At 49.9% G+C, this 18,389-nt stretch overlaps 1 protein-coding gene across 3 annotated transcripts in view; it reads left to right on the top strand.

Annotated features, from left to right (window-relative positions):
• Positions 1-18,389, top strand: part of TRERF1 (transcriptional regulating factor 1) — a 190,898-nt gene that overhangs the window by 156,878 nt on the left and 15,631 nt on the right. For 2 of the 3 annotated variants that reach the window (XM_081033312.1, XM_081033314.1), the window contains exons 7-15: positions 878-924; positions 1,817-1,967; positions 2,965-3,264; positions 6,405-6,792; positions 7,857-7,923; positions 9,013-9,152; positions 9,282-9,385; positions 10,847-10,922; positions 17,416-17,504. In XM_081033312.1, the coding sequence (XP_080889438.1) occupies positions 878-924; positions 1,817-1,967; positions 2,965-3,264; positions 6,405-6,792; positions 7,857-7,923; positions 9,013-9,152; positions 9,282-9,385; positions 10,847-10,922; positions 17,416-17,504 (1,362 nt within the window). The remainder of the gene's footprint in view (positions 1-877; positions 925-1,816; positions 1,968-2,964; positions 3,265-6,404; positions 6,793-7,856; positions 7,924-9,012; positions 9,153-9,281; positions 9,386-10,846; positions 10,923-17,415; positions 17,505-18,389) is intronic. The other variant, XM_081033313.1, reaches the window with a different exon arrangement.

An 18,389-nucleotide genomic window follows, 5' to 3' on the forward strand; every position in this document is an offset into this window, starting at 1 on the left:
CAACGTAGGTGCAGAAATGAAAACCTTAGCTGCCCACAGGATCCAGGCAGTTAAAGTGAATAAGCAAAATGGCCTGCTGTGGGACAATAGGAGTGGTGGCAACTGTGGTGGCCTGGAGAGCAGATGCCCCATCTAATGGCATTCTTATTCAGGACTTGTAACAACAGTGTACCCAAACAGAACACATCTGTAGGCCAGATTCAGCCCGTAGGCCACAGTTATTAAACTTCGATTGTTTCCCAAATGTATCTGACCACAAAATAGCCTACTGTGTGCTGGGTACTGTTCATGCCTTGGCTTGTCCCAAGTGCTACACTCATGTGACAGCGTGGTCAAGAGAGGAGGGGACCTTGAATAGAAGGACCAGATTAGATGGAGAGAGGGCTCTGATGGAGGTTGAAAGCTAGAGATGAACTCCCCTTAGTTCTGTTTTGTTTGGGCCTCAGGCCCAGTAGTAACTGAGGGCCTTTGTGATATAAGAATAAGGTGACATGGTCAGGCTGGAAAAGAATTCCAGCAGGAGGTCCCCTGGCGTGATGCTATTTTGTTTGCTCTCTAGATCTGTGTGTCTTATGGGAATGGAACCTGTCTCTGCACAGAGTGGGTGGACTGGGAGAACAGAAGGAACGAGTGGGGGGTTGAGTCCTGCTGGGCTTGTGGCTGGTGGCAGTTCCTGGAGTGGGCCATGGTCTCAAGTTAGGGAGCAGTCAAGGGAAAGAAGTGTGAAGTGTGGAAGAGGGAGGGCACGAGCAGCTGTGAGCATGGGCAGAGTCCTGGAAGTGCAAAGCTGGGGTTTCTGCTGCTCAAGGACTCCTCCCGTCAGAAACACATTTTTTCTTGCTTCTTTCTTTCGGTGTCCTGCATGGCTCAAAATTAGATGCACCTACCAGATGGCAGAGCCCAGCCAGGTTCCCCTGAGTCAAGGTAGGATGGGTACAGGGAGGCTTGTTGGTATTTTAGGAGACTGGGAGGTTTTCCGGGGTTGTCTCTCATGATTCATTTCCAAATTCAAAGTCAATTCCTCAAAGAAGTTTATAGGAATAATAATAGCAGCTATTGTGTTTGAGTGCTCGCTGTGTGCTAGGCATTCTATATTATCTGTAATGAAGTAACCCAGTGAGGATGGGCATAATTACCAGAGGCCTGGCCCAGAGTGAGCCCTCAACCATTGTTAGCTGTTATTACTATTATTTTGCAAATGAGAAAACTGAAGCTCAGCTTAGAGTTGCACATCAAGTAAGTAGCAACGCTGGGATTGACTCCAAAGCCCATGTTCTGTGCACTGTCCATTCATTCGGTCAGTGAGTATTTATTGAGTACCTACTGTGTGCCATGCATAGAGCTCAGCTTTGAGAATGACGCAGTGAATAGTTCAGACTTATTTCCTCCCTTCATGGGCATGGTAAATAAAGACCTACCCAGAACTGATAGAGTGCTATAACGTGTGGTCTGGAGACTGAAACAGAGTACTCAGACACACGTCTCTTAAGAGAAGGTTCTGGAAGAGGCACACCTAAGCTGACCCTAGAAGGGTAATAAGCCATAGGTGGGAAGAACCTAGCACCTGAAGGCCTTGAATGAAGGACATTTTGTTACATGGTTTTGAACAAGCGCTTTCCCACTTTGAGCCTCAGTTTTCCATCTGTAAATTGGGTATAGTACCTGAAGGGTATTGGGGTGATACAAGTGGGGCCATGGACGTGGGAGAACTGGATGAATAAAACGGGTTTATTGTGGGGTGTGAGGTTTTGCAGTAAATCACTGTTCCCCTTCCTCAATGTGTGTGTCTTCTCCATTTGGCCCTACCCTGGAGCAGTGGCCAAGCAAAAGGAGTGTTTGGGGAGCAGTTTGATGCCAAGAACAAGCTGACATGCTCCATCTGCCTGAAGGAGTTCAAGAGCCTACCTGCCCTGAATGGCCACATGCGGTCCCACGGGGGAATGAGGGCCTCCCCCAGCCTCAAACAGGTTAGCAGGAGCCAGCCCCTGTCCTTGCCAGGCCATGTGCTGCTTGCTTTGCTTTGCTGCTGTCCAAGAGAGAGGTGAGCCCCGTGAGGGCACCTGGGAGGCACAGTCCTTTCCCAATAGGAATGCTTAAGCTTTGATGCTGTGAGCCGGTTAGGTCAAACAGTTCCCACTTCCACTGGCCTCGTGAACGAGGGTCAAAAACGGGTGGTACAAAATCCTTTTCGGGGATCTTAGCCCCTCACCTCCTGGAGAAGACAGCCAAGAAAACATGTAGATGCCATATTATTTTTAACTTGGCTGCTTGAAGCTCCCAAGATCAAGGTCGCTGGGGCCTTCCAGGTCAATAGTCAATGGCCAGGGAAAGCTAATGTGACAGCCAGGCTGTCAGTCTGCATGTTTATTCCCCAGCGCACTGATCTCTAGCATCAAAGATCTTTAAATATCTTCACGATTGTCAAGGTAGGATATCCATTCCGTTTTAGTAGAGTTAGATTAAAATTCAAAGAATTTCCTCAATTCTTTGAATATTGTTGCTCTTGATATAAGTCTCTGGGATTAACTCTCTGTTCACCAAACCTTGAGATTGCCCAGGTCACGCCATATCTTGACCATAACCAAATACAAGAGCTTTGTCTTCTGTTTGATCCATGAGTAAACTGAGGCCCATAGAACGAAAAGGTCCTCCACAAGAGCTTAGGTTTTCTTTTCTGATGGTAAGTCCATATCCTTTACTGGAAAAGCCATGACCACCACCAAAAATATTAAGATTTGTATTAATATACAAAGGATGTATGGTCAGGATGTGTTGAGACAACAGTGCGTGGTCGTGTCCACTGCCGACTGGCGTCCCTTAAGCCCAGGAACCCCGAGTTGCAGGAAGGAAGCCACCGTGCCGTGGTCCTCTGTCACCCACGCATGATGTCCTGGAAGCTCCCAGTGCGTTCCCCCTGTGAGAGCTGCTCTCAGCCCGGGATGAAAGCCTTTATTGTCTGTGTAGGAGGAAGGAGAGAAGGCCCCGCCACCTCCGCCTCAGCCACTGCCACCTCCGCCGCCACCACCGCCGCCGCTCCCTCCCGAGGCCGAAAGCCTCACGCCTATGATCATGCCCGTGTCTGTCCCTGTCAAGCTTCTCGCACCCAAGCCCGGCTCTCAGGGCTTCGCCAACAGCGTCGTTGCTGCCCCCTCCGCCAGAGACAAGCCAGCCAGCTCGATGTCGGACGACGAGATGCCCGTGCTCGTGAGGATGACCCTCTCTCCCCCACACTCACCCCAAGGGGCTGTCCCCTGCACGCCTGCTGTGAGTTGCTGCTCTGCCCCACCTGCCTGGGGTGGGGACATCCCTTTGCTTTCTTGGAGATGGGGACAGATCATCATCCCAGGGTCCCTGGCCTGAGCTCAGAGAGGGGTTGGCCTCTCAGGACTGAGCCCCAAGGCTGCCTGGGGGAATCCCATCCTTGTCCACACTGCTCGATACCCAGGAAACACCTGGTACTCTACCAGGCGAATGGTCTGGGTTAGATCCTGAGAGACCTGATGGTGTTCCCACACTGAAACGGAGATGATCACTCAGCTGGTCATCACAGTTATTGAAATATGGAAGTATTGGCCCAGATAATAAGTAGCTATTGCCCAGGACTCTGGCCCCTCCCACAGGATCTCCAGAGCTCCCCAAATCCAGCAACCAAAGATACCACCCCTTCAGGCAGTAAATAGCCTTGGCATCCATTCTGATGGTCGGTCTTACCAGATGCTTAATATTTCAGCATCACATCTGTGTAAATACCCTTGGAGAACCTAATTCATTAAGGTCCCCAAAGGAATTCCACTGAGAAACACCCACCCCCAATCTCAGGAAAGCAAAGAGATTTGTGTTTCTTATTCACTGCTCAGTTTTCTTTCTCAAATTCCAAGTACTTCACCCAAGTAGCTCAGCTTGGCTCTGGACAGAGATCTCTATCTCTTTTGTCTCTCTCGCTCTCTCCCTCCCTCCCTTCCTTCTTCCCCCCACCCCCAGTGAGTCTGTACCCCACATTGTTGACTACATCAGATTTGTCCCCTCCTCACAAGAGGTTGCTGGGTCATATTTGTCCAAGAATTGGTGGCTGCTGGGGTCCTAGGACGCATGAAGGTGGGGTAGGGCCAGATCAGGAGCAGGGAGGTTAATTAAGAGAACTAGAAAAGACCAGAAGGAGCTTTTTTTAATTCTCTATGTAATATCAAAGCCTCAGAAGAGGAGAGACTGATGGAGAATTCTAGGGGTGAGGATTCTCATAAGTTGGCAGGGTTAAGGCCAGCAACAGGCAGAGAGATAACATACATGATATAGCCAGACTCCCTCTTTGCCCAGCAAGTTCCTGATTTGATGGGAGAGACACTGTTTCTGCCCTTGGAGAACTCAGCAGCCTGAAGCTGCGAGAGATGGTTCCACGTCAGACAGGAGCCGGAGCCCCAGGCAGCATACCCCCCCCCCACCAATTCAAGACAGATAAAGACCAGGGCAGCCCTGGGTATAGCTGGAGGGGATACCCATGGGTAGCTAGAGTAGAGACTGGGGAGGGCAAGGGAGTTTGGTACGAGTTTGCTCAGAAGGTCATCACAAGGGGAGTGCTGAGCAGGGTTTTGAAGGCAGAGATGAACTTGGCTCTGTGGAAGGGTGAGACCATCGGTAAGTGGGGAGATAAGCTCAAGTGGAAGCATGTAGGTGGGATCGAGTACATGACACTTGATGTAAAGAAATTAAAATCTTTGAGTTTTTAAAGATATTTTAAATATCTGAAACATTTTAAAAATATTTTTAAAATGTTTTAAAATATTTTTTGGAGGAGCCCTGAGTTCTAGTCCCAACACTGCTCGTACCCCGCTAGGACACAGGCAGCTGACACCCTCCTCTTCTCAGAGCCTCAGTTTCTCCCCAGTCCTTCAGGGGTTGGACTCAATGGGGAGCTTTTACAGCCTCTCAGTGCTGAGCCCTGCCTCCGGAATCTAACTAGCTGGGTAAGGTGCTCACTTTGGCAGCGCGCATACTAAAATTGGAACGATATCGAGAAGATTAGCATGGTCCCTGCGCAAGGATGACACACAGATTCGTGAAGCATTCCCTATTTAAATAAATAAATAAATAAATAAATTAGAAACCAATAATAGCTTGGTAGGGGTAGAACACTATAAATGCGTCCTCTCAAGGGACATCCAGGTCTGACATGCTGGGTGGCTTCTGTGGCCCGGGTCTTAGCGCCTTGCCTGGAGGATCCGAATATCTAGTAGGCGTAGTAGGACCTCAAGTAAAGGAGCCCACTAGGTACCTTTGGACCTGTGATCGGAGGTCTGGATTCCGGTGTACTGGGGCAGGTCACATGACTTGGAGGCAGTTGGTCACATGACCATGACCAGCCCTTCCCATCAACCCCTGCTGCCTTCTACTCAGGCGCCACCCTGGGCTCAGGCATTGCCAAGGACTGCAGCTGTGACAGGCCCTGCCCTGCACGAGCTGGGAAGTCACCACAGACTGCCCAGAGCCTTCCTGCAGGTATCTCCACGGCCTCTCCCGACTTCACAGCTGCCTCTGCAGCCGCACGTAGCTCTTGGCGGTTTTCCTGGGCTGCTGCTGGCACACAACCCAGGCCTTGTCTGTCTGGCTTTGGCATGCCCTGCTTATCTATTTACGTGCATATGGTTACTTACGACTAGATCTTCTTTCCAGACTGTCCCTGGTTCTGCTGCCATAAACTAAACCCACCCTCCTGACGGGAAGTCAGTGGAGGACGAGGGCTTGCTACACGTGCGCCACCACTGCTGGGAGCAGTAGTTGAGGGGTGCTGAGCGGGGAGGGTCACCAGAGCCATGATTAGGAGAGCACGTGAACCGGCCGTTTAAAGGTGGCTCTCCCTCCGCCCTAAGGTTGCCTGAAAGGAAAGCCCCGTGTGGGTCACTGGCCCTGGGAGCCTCGCCGAGGCCTGAGCCTGCTCTTCCTGCCGCACAGCCTCTGCCCGGCGTCCCTGATCGATTGTTCTGTCCCCTCCTCAGCGCATGTGTTATCGGTCCCTGATACTTGTCCCCGGGGAGACAACAATTCTGTGCCCTCCGGTCTGGGGAATTACAGGGCCCACCCCGCTGGATTCCACACTCCCGATGGGGACGCAGTGATAGGCGAGAAAGAATGTGACTGTATTCCTTCTGGCCCACCCACGGTGCCCACCAACCCCACGTCTGAGCAGACATTAGGGGTTTCCTCCAAAACCAGGTTTCTCTTGGTCAAGCCAGCAGAACCTGCCTCGTCTGAAAACGGATGTGGCTGTTTCTGAAGACCGAGGATGCGGGGGGTCAGACAAGTGGAAGGGGGTCCCCGTGGGAATCAGAGTTCCCCTTCCCTCAAGCGGTGCAATCGGTGTGTGGGGGGAACGCATTAGTGTTTGAATCGGATCGTTCTCCCCGTTACAGGAAATTCCCAGGAAGCCTCAGCCTGGCGGGGCCAAAGCTGAAGAGCCGCTCAAGATTGTACCGGAGAAGAAAAAGTTCCGGCACCGGCCGGAGCCGCTGTTCATCCCGCCACCGCCCTCTTACACCCCCAACCCTGCCCCCTCCTGCTCGGGCGCCACCCTGTACCAGAGCCAGCTCCGCTCCCCGCGCGTGCTGGGGGACCACCTGCTCCTGGACCCCGCCCACGAGCTGCCCCCCTACACGCCCCCGCCCATGCTGAGCCCGGTGCGCCAGGGCTCAGGGCTTTTCAGCAATGTCCTCATCTCGGGCCACGGCCCCCCCGGCGCCCACCCCCAGCTGCCTCTGACGCCCCTGACGCCCACACCGCGAGTGCTGCTGTGTCGCTCCAGTGAGTTGGCCCCTGCTCCTCCTCGGGGATCCCCGGGCTTCCACCCCTGCCTGTGCTGGGCACTACCCTGGGAGGTCTCCCTTTCTTTCGTAGTCTCGTGCCACAAACGTCTGTAGCGTTTCTGCTCTAGGTACCAGGCACTGGACTAGATAGACCAGAAATACTGAGAATCAAATGTGGTGTATTGATCCCCAGGGAATCACAGTCTCGTTGGGGAGACAAACCCCTAAAGCGATAATTGCAGTCTCTTTGAGATAAGGAAACAGTTGAAGTGTGCATACGCTAAATAAGACTGCTGTGGATAATCGTGTAAGACACCCAAAATAAATGTGCTAAGGAGATGTTCAAAAAGGACTAGGTTTGATGAGCAAGACCAAGCCTATATAAAAATCAAGGATGGGGGGGTGGCGAGCCAGCCAGATGGCTCAGTTGGTTAGAGCGGGAGCTCTCCACAACAAGGTTGATGGTTGGATTCCCAGCTTCGCCCTCCACAACTAAGGTTGAAGACAACACCTTGAGCTTGGAGCTGAGCCACCAGTGGGTGGCCGGTTTGCCCAGTGGTTAGAGCGCAGTGCTCATAACACCAAGTTCGCTGGTTGGGGTCCCACATGGGCCAGTGAGCTGCACACACCCCCACACACAACTAGATTGAAAAATAACGACATGGAGCTGATGGGTCCTGGAAAAACACACTATTCCCCAATATTCCCCCCCTAAAAAAAAATAAATGTTTCTATTTTTAAAAAATAAAATAAGTAAATCAAGGATAGAGAAGCCTATAGCCAGGATCTCTTTCTAGAGCAAGAATAGTTTCATAGAAACAATACAGCTTAGCAGACCAGAGTGGGGCAGCTGGTTTCTTCTTACCCGGAGGAGAGACATGGGTAACCCTAAGCCAGTTGGCACCACACTCCATCCAGCTCCTTGCAGACAGTTGGGAGTAACTCTGGTGTGGACAGAAAGGCGAGAGCCCTACTGTAACTGTGTAGGTAACTGCTCATTTGTTTTAGTTTCTTCAACACCTTTTCCCTGTTGACCAGTGACCTCTGGTTTTTGTGCTCCAGACAGCATCGATGGCAGCAATGTGACAGTCACCCCTGGGCCTGGAGAGCATACCATTGATGTTGAACCGTAAGGAAAAGCCAATTATTCTTGAGAACATAAGCCTCAGCTGAGGAAAGGGATGAGGAGCTTTGAGAAGTGGAGTTATTACTTCTGGGGTCAGAGTTCCACTGAGGGAGAAGCTGTAGAAATTACAGGATCATGGATCATGATATTTCTCGAGTACCATTGTTTCCTGGTAATTGCCAGTGTTCTGAGGCCTTTGCCAAAGTCGAAATAGTAAAGCATGAAGCCCTGTGTTTAGAGCATCCCCATCTCCGGCTCCATAGGACAGTTGGTTTGTGGCCACATGTTTTCACATCCCCAGTGACATTGAGGCATCTCTTACGGTGCCCAGCTCTCTATGAGGCTTCTTTCAAATATTTTTGCTTCCCCCATCCCCTTTTTAGGATTCTTGGCCAGTCCTCCAAATGGGCTTGTTGAGTAGTGGGTGGGTGGTGAGGGGTATAACAGGAGAGGAAAGTGGTTCTTTTCATGGATAAGCACAGAAATGAGCCTATGGTAGAGTGATGAGTAGATTGAGTCAGGAGTCAGAAAACCTGAGTTCCTGCACCATTTTGTTATTTGATCATAATCAAATTAACCTTTCTAGGCTTTAGTTAACTCACCTATTAAATCGGAATAATTATCACTGCCTTGGTTACACCACAGGTCTTTGTAAAGTTAAGATGGCATAATTCATGCAAAAGTGATCTGAAATGGATAAAAAAAATGAAATAAGCACTTTGTATTTGTCCCATTTTTTCCTGGCTAAATGGTGTCATCAGTTATGTCCTAGGCAGCTGTTCTCTTGGACTTAGCACCCTCTCTTTCTCAGTTCTAGAGCTATGAAGCCCCAGGCTGACTTCTCTCTTGCTCCTTGCAGTATCTCTCCCCAATCTTTTTTTTCTTTTTCTTTTTAATTTTTCTCCCCAATCTTAAAGCTGTTCCTTATCCCAGTGAAAAGGCCATGCCTGGAATCTTAGGCTCACACTGTGAGGAAATGCCCCTACATTCTTCTTGCAGAAGGAACTGGTTTCCTTCTTTTTCAAGTTTCTGACAGTTACCCTTGGCCTCAAATTGAAGACCACACTGTTGTTTTTCTTGTTGTCATTAAAGACGCATCAACATTGGTTTGAGATTCCAAGCAGAGATCCCAGAACTCCAGGATATCTCTGCCCTGGCGCAGGACACACACAAGGCCACACTGGTTTGGAAGCCCTGGCCAGAGCTGGAAAACCATGACCTCCAGCAAAGAGGTATTGGCATGTGGGAAGAAGTGGGAGGGGAAGGCTTCATTCTCTCACAGGGATCTCTGGCTCCAAGATCTGTGTGTTTTCCCGTGATACTGAGCTCTCGCTAATGCAGTGGCCTCTTGTTCCCAACAGTGGAGAATCTCCTGAATTTTTGCTGTTCCAGTGCATTGCCAGGTGGTGGGACCAATTCTGAATTTGCTTTGCACTCTCTCTTCGAGGCCAAAGGTGACGTGATGGTAAGGAACCATGAAAAGTAGGCTTCACAGTTCATTTTCTTCATGTCAGAATTCTGAGAAGTATTTTCCCAAGTGTCTCTTGTCCCGCATACCATATAACCAGTTCATGAGATGATGACCAGTCAACGTGCCTCCACGTTCCTTATTTCAGTGAGTAGGTCAGAATTTTAAAAACTGCCGGAAAACCTCCAGTGGAACTTCTGTTAACGCATATGAGTAATAATTAGGGGCACCCCTGTCTGGGGAAATTAGAATTACTTTGAAGCAATCTTGTGTTTTTACATCATAAAACGTCTCCAGTAATGGAGGTAGTTGGTCTAAAACAGCCCATCGTGCTCTGCTGATTGTGCTCCCTACCTTGGAAATCCGCCAAAGTTGATGTCCATAGAAACATTTTTTTCCCTTAACCAAGATGAAGTGTTTGCTTCATTCTTCCATCCTCGACACAGTTCCTTGGTCAAACCAGAACGTTGGCACCATCTTGCCAGAATCAGAGCTGACCATTTGCTTGCTCAACCTGGACTCCTGGCGAGATCACTCAAGCACTAACCTGTTTCCCCTCTAGTCAATACATGATTCTTCTACCAGATCTAGCTTTCTACCTTTTGCGTTTTGATTTTATGAAAACGTGAAAGGAAGCAAATGTCCCAATTCTACCTTTTCATGAGATTATTTGGTACCCTTTAAGGATTTTCTAGAATGTTGGAGAACTCTCCTTAACCCTTGGAGATCGGTGTTGCAGAACAGCCCTTGTTGACTTTCTAACGTGCACACAAATCACCCAAGGACGCTTGTTAAAATGCAGGTTCTTATTCAGGAGTTCTGGGGTGGGGCCCAAGGTTCTGCCTTTCTAACCAGCACCCAGAGATGCTCACGCTGCTGGTGTGTGGGCCACATTTGGAGTAGCAAGATTCTAGACCTTGGTCTACCCCTAAGCCATCCACTGCTCAACTCCGCTGCAGCTTTTTTTTTTTTTTTAAGTCAATAAGGCTGAAGAAGGTAGATTTGAAAGGGTTTATTTAGCGAGGCTCTGCGAGGACAGCGTCTGATACAGTCGTTACTAATACAGCTGTTTATGTTCAATTGGAATGGAACATGAGTTTTCTGCACAGTTACAAATCACCCACTCATTTCCTTAGCGTCCTTCCCCAGAGACTCAGCCTCCATTCAGAGGAGGTCTTACCATCTCTCTCAGGTTGGGGCCATCACCAAGCAGGGAGTGGGGTCGGACATGACCAGCCGGCTGCAATCATGGGCTGGGGGAGAGTTAGAGGAGCAAACCCTGTTGGGTGCTGACCAGAAAGGAACCCCAATTAGGGGACTCTCCCTCTGGTTTTCCTTCCAGCACCCCCAACCCTGGGCTCTGCCCTGCTGACCCCTGGTCCCCATTAGGTAGGTGGTCTTCCCAGGACACACAGACCCATTACTGACTCTGGCCTTTTCTCTCCCATGGGTCTGCAGGCTGCTCTGGAGATGCTGCTGCTGCGGAAACCAGTCAGGTTAAAATGTCATCCGTTAGCCAATTACCACTATGCCGGTAGGTTGCCAGGAGCCCTGTGCCCTGTTGCTTCCTGGGAGGGGTTTGTTTGCATGTTTGGTCGTGTCGGTTTTTAATAGTAGATAGCACGTTTGCTGTCCTAATCGCCACTTGTGATCTCAAGGCCTTCTGGGGCATCGCTGCTGGGGTAGTTTGGTCTGTTGGCTGGTCTCCTGTCCCTCACGGGTATGCCAAGAGCTGGGTGATAGTGAATAGTGCCTGCACAGGTGGCAGCGAGACTGCATCGGGGTACAGAGCCACAGAGGGTACAACACAGAGGCAACAACACTGAACAGCAGCCCCTCAGCTTTAGAAGCAGTAGACATGGTTCAACTCTTGCGTTCACCCCTTGGCCTTCTTCTGCAGTCTTTGTTCCCTCACCTGGAAAACGGGGCTCGTACTCCATCCCTTGCAGTGACGATTAGAAATAGTATAGGTAGCCCCATGCCTGGCACGTCCTGGAGGCTATTGTTATTCATTTATCAAACATTTATTGAGCACTTCCTGTGTACAAGGGACTGTGCTAAGTGCTAAGATGAAACAGACATGGACAGAGTCCTACCTCATGCAGCGGGGAGTGTAAGGAGGAGGCAGTTGTCAAACAGCGGATCGCACTGACAGCAGGAGCAGTGGTACATACACATCTCCACACGCGTGTGTCTTCTGAGGATGTGGGTTAACTAATGAGGGCATCACCAATAAGAGAGAGGGAGAAGACACCTTTGAGCATTGAATGGAGTAAGAATCATGCGAAAGAAGGAAACAGGTTGGGGACCCTAAGAGATGACAAATGAAATTGAGGTCAGAGTTTTTATTTCCATGAACTGGCAAACCCGTCCATTCTGAGGGTCACCACGACGTTGCCGGGGTCTCTCTTTCAGAGGGGATGAGACCTCCAGGGCCCCTTGGTCATTAATCCTTTACAGGCTTCCTTAGTGCTTCGAGCAGACCCTACATAGGTAGGTGCCAAATACTTGAGTGGGTTTGGAGACCTAGTAATACTTTTTCCAGTCCTTGGTCCAGGCAGCCAGATAGGCCTAAGCAGAGGGCTGCTTTACAAACACTGGCGAGTCCTCCGTGGGCATCTCATCCCCTCTGTCGCTGGCCTCACTGAACGTGCTAGTCTTAGGAGTTGACCTTCCTGCCTGTCATCACAGGGTGAAGGCCTCAAGCTACTCATTTGAGCCCAGCAAGCCCAGGATGTCTGCCTGTGGGTCACTGTCAGCACACAGGCCACTAGTTTCTAACTTTCTGTATGTCACGTCACACATACATGGACAAAGGATAAGAAATCCATCAGTGGCCTAAAGGAGCGATTTTAAATATTGTCTCCATCATTTCCTGCTTGGTGTCTGCCCTGAATGTGGGTAGAAAGATGTAGGAGTTCTCCCTAATCTGCAGTGCGATCCTCTTCTAATTCTGAATGTCATCTACCGTCCATTAAACCCTGTCTCAAGCTTCTTTGCATAGCGGGTGAGACGGCGGATGAGAAGGCGCTTTGGAACCGTCTGCTGCGAGATACAGCTGCCCTCGGCCCTCTGGGCTGCTCAGCTCCAGCTGTGAGCAGCCTCATCTGGGACCCCAGTCCCCTCCAGTTTTTCCCAGTGTGTCAAGAAAATGTCATTTTTTTATGTGTGACATGACATTAAAACAAAAGATTAGAAAGTTAAGGACTAGCAGCCCCCACCCCACCCCAAACAAAACAAAATGAAAACACTAAAATAATACGAGGAACTTTGAAATTCGAGGGCCTTTAATTCTGCTAAAATGAATTGATCTGTTGGGGTTGGGGGTTCCTAGCTAATCCTGTGCCCATCCCCTGGCCCTTTCCCCTACAGGCAGACCAGGAAGGACTGGTTGCTTCCTGGAATCATTTCAACCCTTGGAGGCAAGAGAGGTGGGGCAGAAGGGTGAAGGGTTGGTAATCTGGCTCGCTGTGTCTCCCCAAGAAAAGAGTGCTCGCCTACATTTATTAGTCATTTGCCTTCTCGAGGAAATGATTACAGACTGGGCCCCAGAGAATCTCCTAGAATTATGAGCAAAAAGGGCAGAGGTCACTGGTCTCCAAAGTCTGACCAGACTCCATCCGCTTAACATTTCCTTTCCAAGCCACAGGGGAAACCACAGAGTATACCCCATCACAGGCTCCTTGCCCCATTCTGATGCTCCTTATTTGGTTCTGGGGTATTGACAGATCTCTGTGACCCCATCCTGACTTGGCCTTTGTGCCAAGCCCCCCTGGGCTGCTCTCTAGGAGGACTGTCTGTCAGTTCAATTCGTCACCAGGAATGCTATCTTGTGGATGTCTTTTGGCTTCCAGCTCTGTGGCTGTGGCCAGTGTCACCCCACCCCGACTCCCAGCTCTGACTCCTGGCACTAGAATCACTCTCCAGGCTCCCAGCTGTCCAAAGAGAGAAGTCAGATCTCCTAGGCCTATCTGTGTCCTGGAGGGAAGGTGGAAAGGCTGGGCTCAGGGAGGGAGGCTGCAAGTTAGGGGGAGACAGAAACAGAAGCCTGTGAAAATCACGTTCCTTACTTTACTCATGACTTTCCCTTTCCCATCCCACCCCAAGCAGTTCAGTAAGAAAAGGAAAAAGTGACTGATGCAGGGGGCCCAGCAGAGACACTGGTGTGGGTGGGCAGCTCGCCCAAATCTTGGAGCTGCCTGCCAAGACCAGAGGAAGGTGCTGTTGCAGTGGCTCCCAACACGCTTTAATCCACATCAAGGTGCTTGGCCCAGCCCTCTCCCAGCAACCTCCACCCAGGTGTGGGTAGCAGTTGTTTGCAGTGGCTCCCAGTTGGCAGTTGGATTGGGTGGGGAGAACTTGAGCTTGGGGAGTCAGGATGCCTGTTTGTGATTAGAGGGCTTGCGGCATCCTTGGTTTTCCATTCAAGTGGTCATTCCTGCAGATGGGTGCAGAGTGGAGAGGGAGTCAGAACCGGCACTGGGCTTCTTGGCAGGTGTTCAACAGAAGCTACTATTGCCCGCCCCCACACACACACAGCCCAAGTACTCCTGAAGCCTGACCTAAGTCAGAGATAGGGAGACCTGGAGGAAATAAACACCCACTCAGTTGGGGGAAGCCTGCTCTCGGTCTTGGAAGCTGCCCCAGTTTGATGAGGAGACAGCATTACATACTCAAGCGAATACTTTGCAAGAAACACAGCTGTGATATCATTTCCCAGGCACTCTTAGCCGGTCCTCTGAAAGGCAGGAACTGAGTTAACACTCTCTTGCTTTGCCTGACACCGCACTTGTAAAGACCAGGGTTAGCGGACGGGCTCAAGTTGTACATTCAGATTGAGGCCTCCCTTCCTTGTGCTTCCAGAGAGAACTTTGGTAGCAGCCTACTTCACCCTGCACCCCTAAAAATATATTCAGCCTTCACCCACTATGGAAAACCTTTCACGGAAACGAAGGTCTGGTATAAAAACAGTCTTTCTTTTTCTACAGTGCACGTATCTTTCTTGTATAACTGCATTAACAGCGTCAATAAAAGTTTTTAAAATCTTGCAGAGGGAACGGCCCTCTTTAAAAGATGCAGTGCCCAAACTTTCTGTCCCCCCTCCAAGTCTCTTTTCAGTTGCCTGGGTTCGCTATAGCTCGCCCCCAAATTTAGCCACAGTCCAGAGGCTGTTTCCCAGCAACAGACGCTCAGAACATTTTTTCCTCTGGATACTGTTCCAGCAGCAGTTTCCTCCCGCTAATTAGGCTCTTTGTAATTAGCCTTAATCGTCTTGTTAGGGGCCCCTGCTGATACTAGCCCGATAGCCAGGAATCCCCAGGTATAACAAATGAGTGCTGGGGGAATGTCAGCCCGCTAACCCTGTATGCATGCTGACTGGACAGCAGGGATCTTCAAGAGGAAGGCGAGAGGAGGGTTTGCGGCAGCCCCCTGCCTTGGTTTTGCATTTGATCCTGGACTTGGTCCAAGATGCATAATCTAAGAAGGGCTGGCTTAGAAAACCTCGTCTGAGAATGAGGAGAGTGCTCCTGTCTGACAGAGATTGCAGGGACCAGAGATGCCTGAGCCTTCCCTTGACGATTACAGACAGGGTTTCCGGGGCAGGGAGCGGAAGACAAGTTACCAGCAGCCAGGAGGAAGGCTGGATTCATTCATACACAGCACAGAGAACACTGGCAAGACCTGGTGGTCTTCGTTAGTGCCACTAAGGCCTAGGTCAGCCGGGGACAGCGTGTGTCCCGTAGCTGCAGGCTGCTTGGGAATCTGCTCTCCAAGAGGCCAGTGAAGATCTAAAGCCTTTACTGTGTACCTGCGTAGCACCAAACGCTCTCCGTCCCAGGGTGTCCCAAGCCCCACGTCACGGGAGAGGAAACAGACTCAGAGACGTAATGTAAACCTGTCTGGGGCCACAGAAGGTGGAAGTGGCAGAATCAGGTTCCCAGCACATGGTCTCCTGATTCAAATCACCCTTTTCGATCACAGCACAGTGACACTGGGGAGAGCTCATTCAGGTATTATTTCTACACACCAGGCTTTAACCTGGGAATTCAGTCCAAGAGCCCAGGGGTGGATTCTCAGCCCAGTGGGAATCTCATGATCGGCGTGCAGTGAAGATGGAGAATTCACAAAAACCCAAAGGAGGCTGAGTTTTATGCAAACCAGCCCCAGTGATTGAGTCTTTCCTGGACCCCCCCAAAATAGGACTCCGCTTAGAAATAGGCCTTATGTCTTGCTCCAAACAGCCCAGTACCATTCTCTATGACCATCTGCATATCCTACTTTCTTTTTTACGGAGGAAAAAGACGACTGAATATCAGGTTTAGCCAGGAAGGCCGATGCACCAGCCCAGCTCTGCAGGGCCTCTTTATTGGTCTGCAGATCTGTCAGGAACTGGTCCCACTCACCTCTCCAGCCTCTTTTGCTCTCCCTCTGCTGGAACCCATAGCTGAACCACATTGGATCCCTGCTCACTCTTTGAACACCTCCATTTCCTCAGCTATAAAATGGGTAACACCCAGTGTGGGGACAAAACCCCAAAAAACAGTTTCCAGGCTCTCGGCCTCACATAGAAAGGTGCTGGCTCGGGTAGTAAATGGCCATCAACTGTGATCAGATGCCAGCAGCTGTGGCTAGTTGGCCGTCAGCTGTAACCAGTAAGCCATTGGCCACTAATATAATGGCTGTGGCTATGCTAGCAAAAAGGAGAATGGGGGCTAGCAAGAAGATGGTGGCTGGCAAGCGCGGACTACTGTTAGGCAGATTATGTAGATCCTGCTTCCTGTGTCTCCAGCCCAGCCGCCAGCGAGAATATATTGGTTTGACTCCCCTAACTATGGCTCCGTGGGTGTTCCTTTTTGGCCTTACCGTGTCCTGCGTTCTTGGGCGGGGAGTGGGAGCTGAGACCCTGCACGACAAATGGCGCAGCGAGCAGGGTCCCCCGCACCACACCCAGTCTTACAGGGCTGCTGGTAGCACCAAATGACTAATACCTGTAAAGTACTTAGAACCTGGCACATAGTAAGCACTTACAAGTGTTAACTTCCCCACCCCTCCAGCACAGCATTTTGCATGCAGTACACACCTAATATCTGTTGGATGGATGGATGGATGGATGGGAGGGAGGGGGGATTGGATGGAAGGATAGATGGAAGGGAGGGAGGGAGGGAAGGAGGGATGAGTGGATAAATGGAAGGGAGGGAGAGAGGATTGATGGATGGAAAGAAGGGAGGGAGGGAGAGAGGATTGGATGGATAGAAGGAAGGGAGGAAGGATGGATGGAAGGAAGGGAGGAAGGAAGGGAGGGAGGCATTGTCTCACTGCTCTCTGACTTTGCACACATACTTCCTCTCCCCAGAATTCCCTTCCATCTCCTTCTTGCCTGACTTGCTTCTGGGTCCTTGAAAAGTCAACTCAGGTGTTTTCTCTACCTGGGAGCCTCCCAGCTGCCCTAGTCCTCACCTGAGTGTTGTGCTCCTCCCTCCTGCCCCATTGGCACCTGATCGCTGCCTTCCTCACTGCCGCCACCACCGTGAATGCAGTGGCTTACTGGTTTGTCTCCCCACTAGACTGAACGTGAGGAGGTGGCGACTGTGGAACCCCCCGCATTTTGAGGAGCGCGTGCTACATACATACTTGCACTCATGACCATCATCATGACATAAAAACTGTAGCTAAAATTGGCTGAATGCTGTTTTCCAGTTACTAACCTCGACTCCTTGTTCATTATCTTTAACCTTCACAAAAATACTAAGAGGTGGGGGCAATCAGAATTATTCCCACTTGAGTCTTAGGTTCCATAATGTGTCAGCGTCGAGACCATAGCTGAAATTTGAACCGAGGTGTAAGGGCTGCTAACCATTGCACTACACTGGCTTTTTGTTCAGAAAGGAGTTTGATGGGTATTATGTCATTTACTGAACAGTTATGTTTTGTAACTTAGCCAATCAAGTGGGGAGACCGGTGAAGCTGGAACCAGCAAAGTGCGTAGAACTGTGAGCTGTTCTTACGAAGATTGTGTTTTGTTGTAGGTTCGGACAAGTGGACCTCCCTAGAAAGAAAACTGTTTAATAAAGCACTAGCCACTTACAGCAAAGACTTTATTTTTGTACAGAAGATGGTAAGTCGCTTGAAACTGAATTTGGGAAATTGTACACCTAAAGATACATAGATATGTTTGGTTACTGGCTTCATGCTGTCACCAAAAGGATGTCTGTTCCCCACCCCCACCCCCCCAATGGTGAAGGGTGGCATTTGTTATGGGGTGGCATGGCCCTGGTGTCGGGGATATGAGGAGAAGGAAGACACAGATCATTTGGACATGGCATTGATGGGGGTTATTTTTATCTTAATAAAAATGTGTACTTTTTGCATTCTGTCAGAATAAATAGAGCTGGGCTTTTGGTTCACAATTTACGTCGCTGATCTCATGTATACGTGATGATCTATCATGTTTCTGAAAGAACTTTTTCCTGAGAAATTAAAGAAGGGAGGATATGTGCCCTCTTCCTAGCCAGTAGCAGTTTCTGGTTTGGGGCCCCCAATCGTAATGACAGTGATAATAAAAACAATACGTGTACGGCATTTCACAGCAAAGTAGAACTCTTTCACATAGATGAAATAGCACTTTATACAGCAGATAATGAACTTAATAAGCCTTAATTGGCTGAGAGGTGGTTTAAGCTAAAAGTTAAAAATAATTCAAAGTGTGTTTCAGTAGTCTGATGAATGATGGAGCCATATTGTATTGTTAAGGTCATTAACATGTGCAGGTCCACAGAGAACAGGGTCACAGGTGACAGCTTCCACTGGCTCCAGGCTGGGCCGATGGTCCCCAGGGGTGTCCTGGGTACATGTCTCCTGTCCTTAACCTAGGGCCTTGATGAACGAGAATCAGAATAAGTGGACTTTCTCTCCAGCTTGCCTTCATCTCTGGTCTATCTATATTCACTCTTGCCTTTCCCTGCCTTGGAGGCCACCACTTTCTTTGTACAGCAGCTCCTAT

This window comes from Rhinolophus hipposideros (genome assembly GCF_964194185.1).
Source record: "Rhinolophus hipposideros genome assembly, chromosome: 3".
In the NCBI taxonomy this organism is placed as follows: domain Eukaryota; kingdom Metazoa; phylum Chordata; class Mammalia; order Chiroptera; family Rhinolophidae; genus Rhinolophus; species Rhinolophus hipposideros.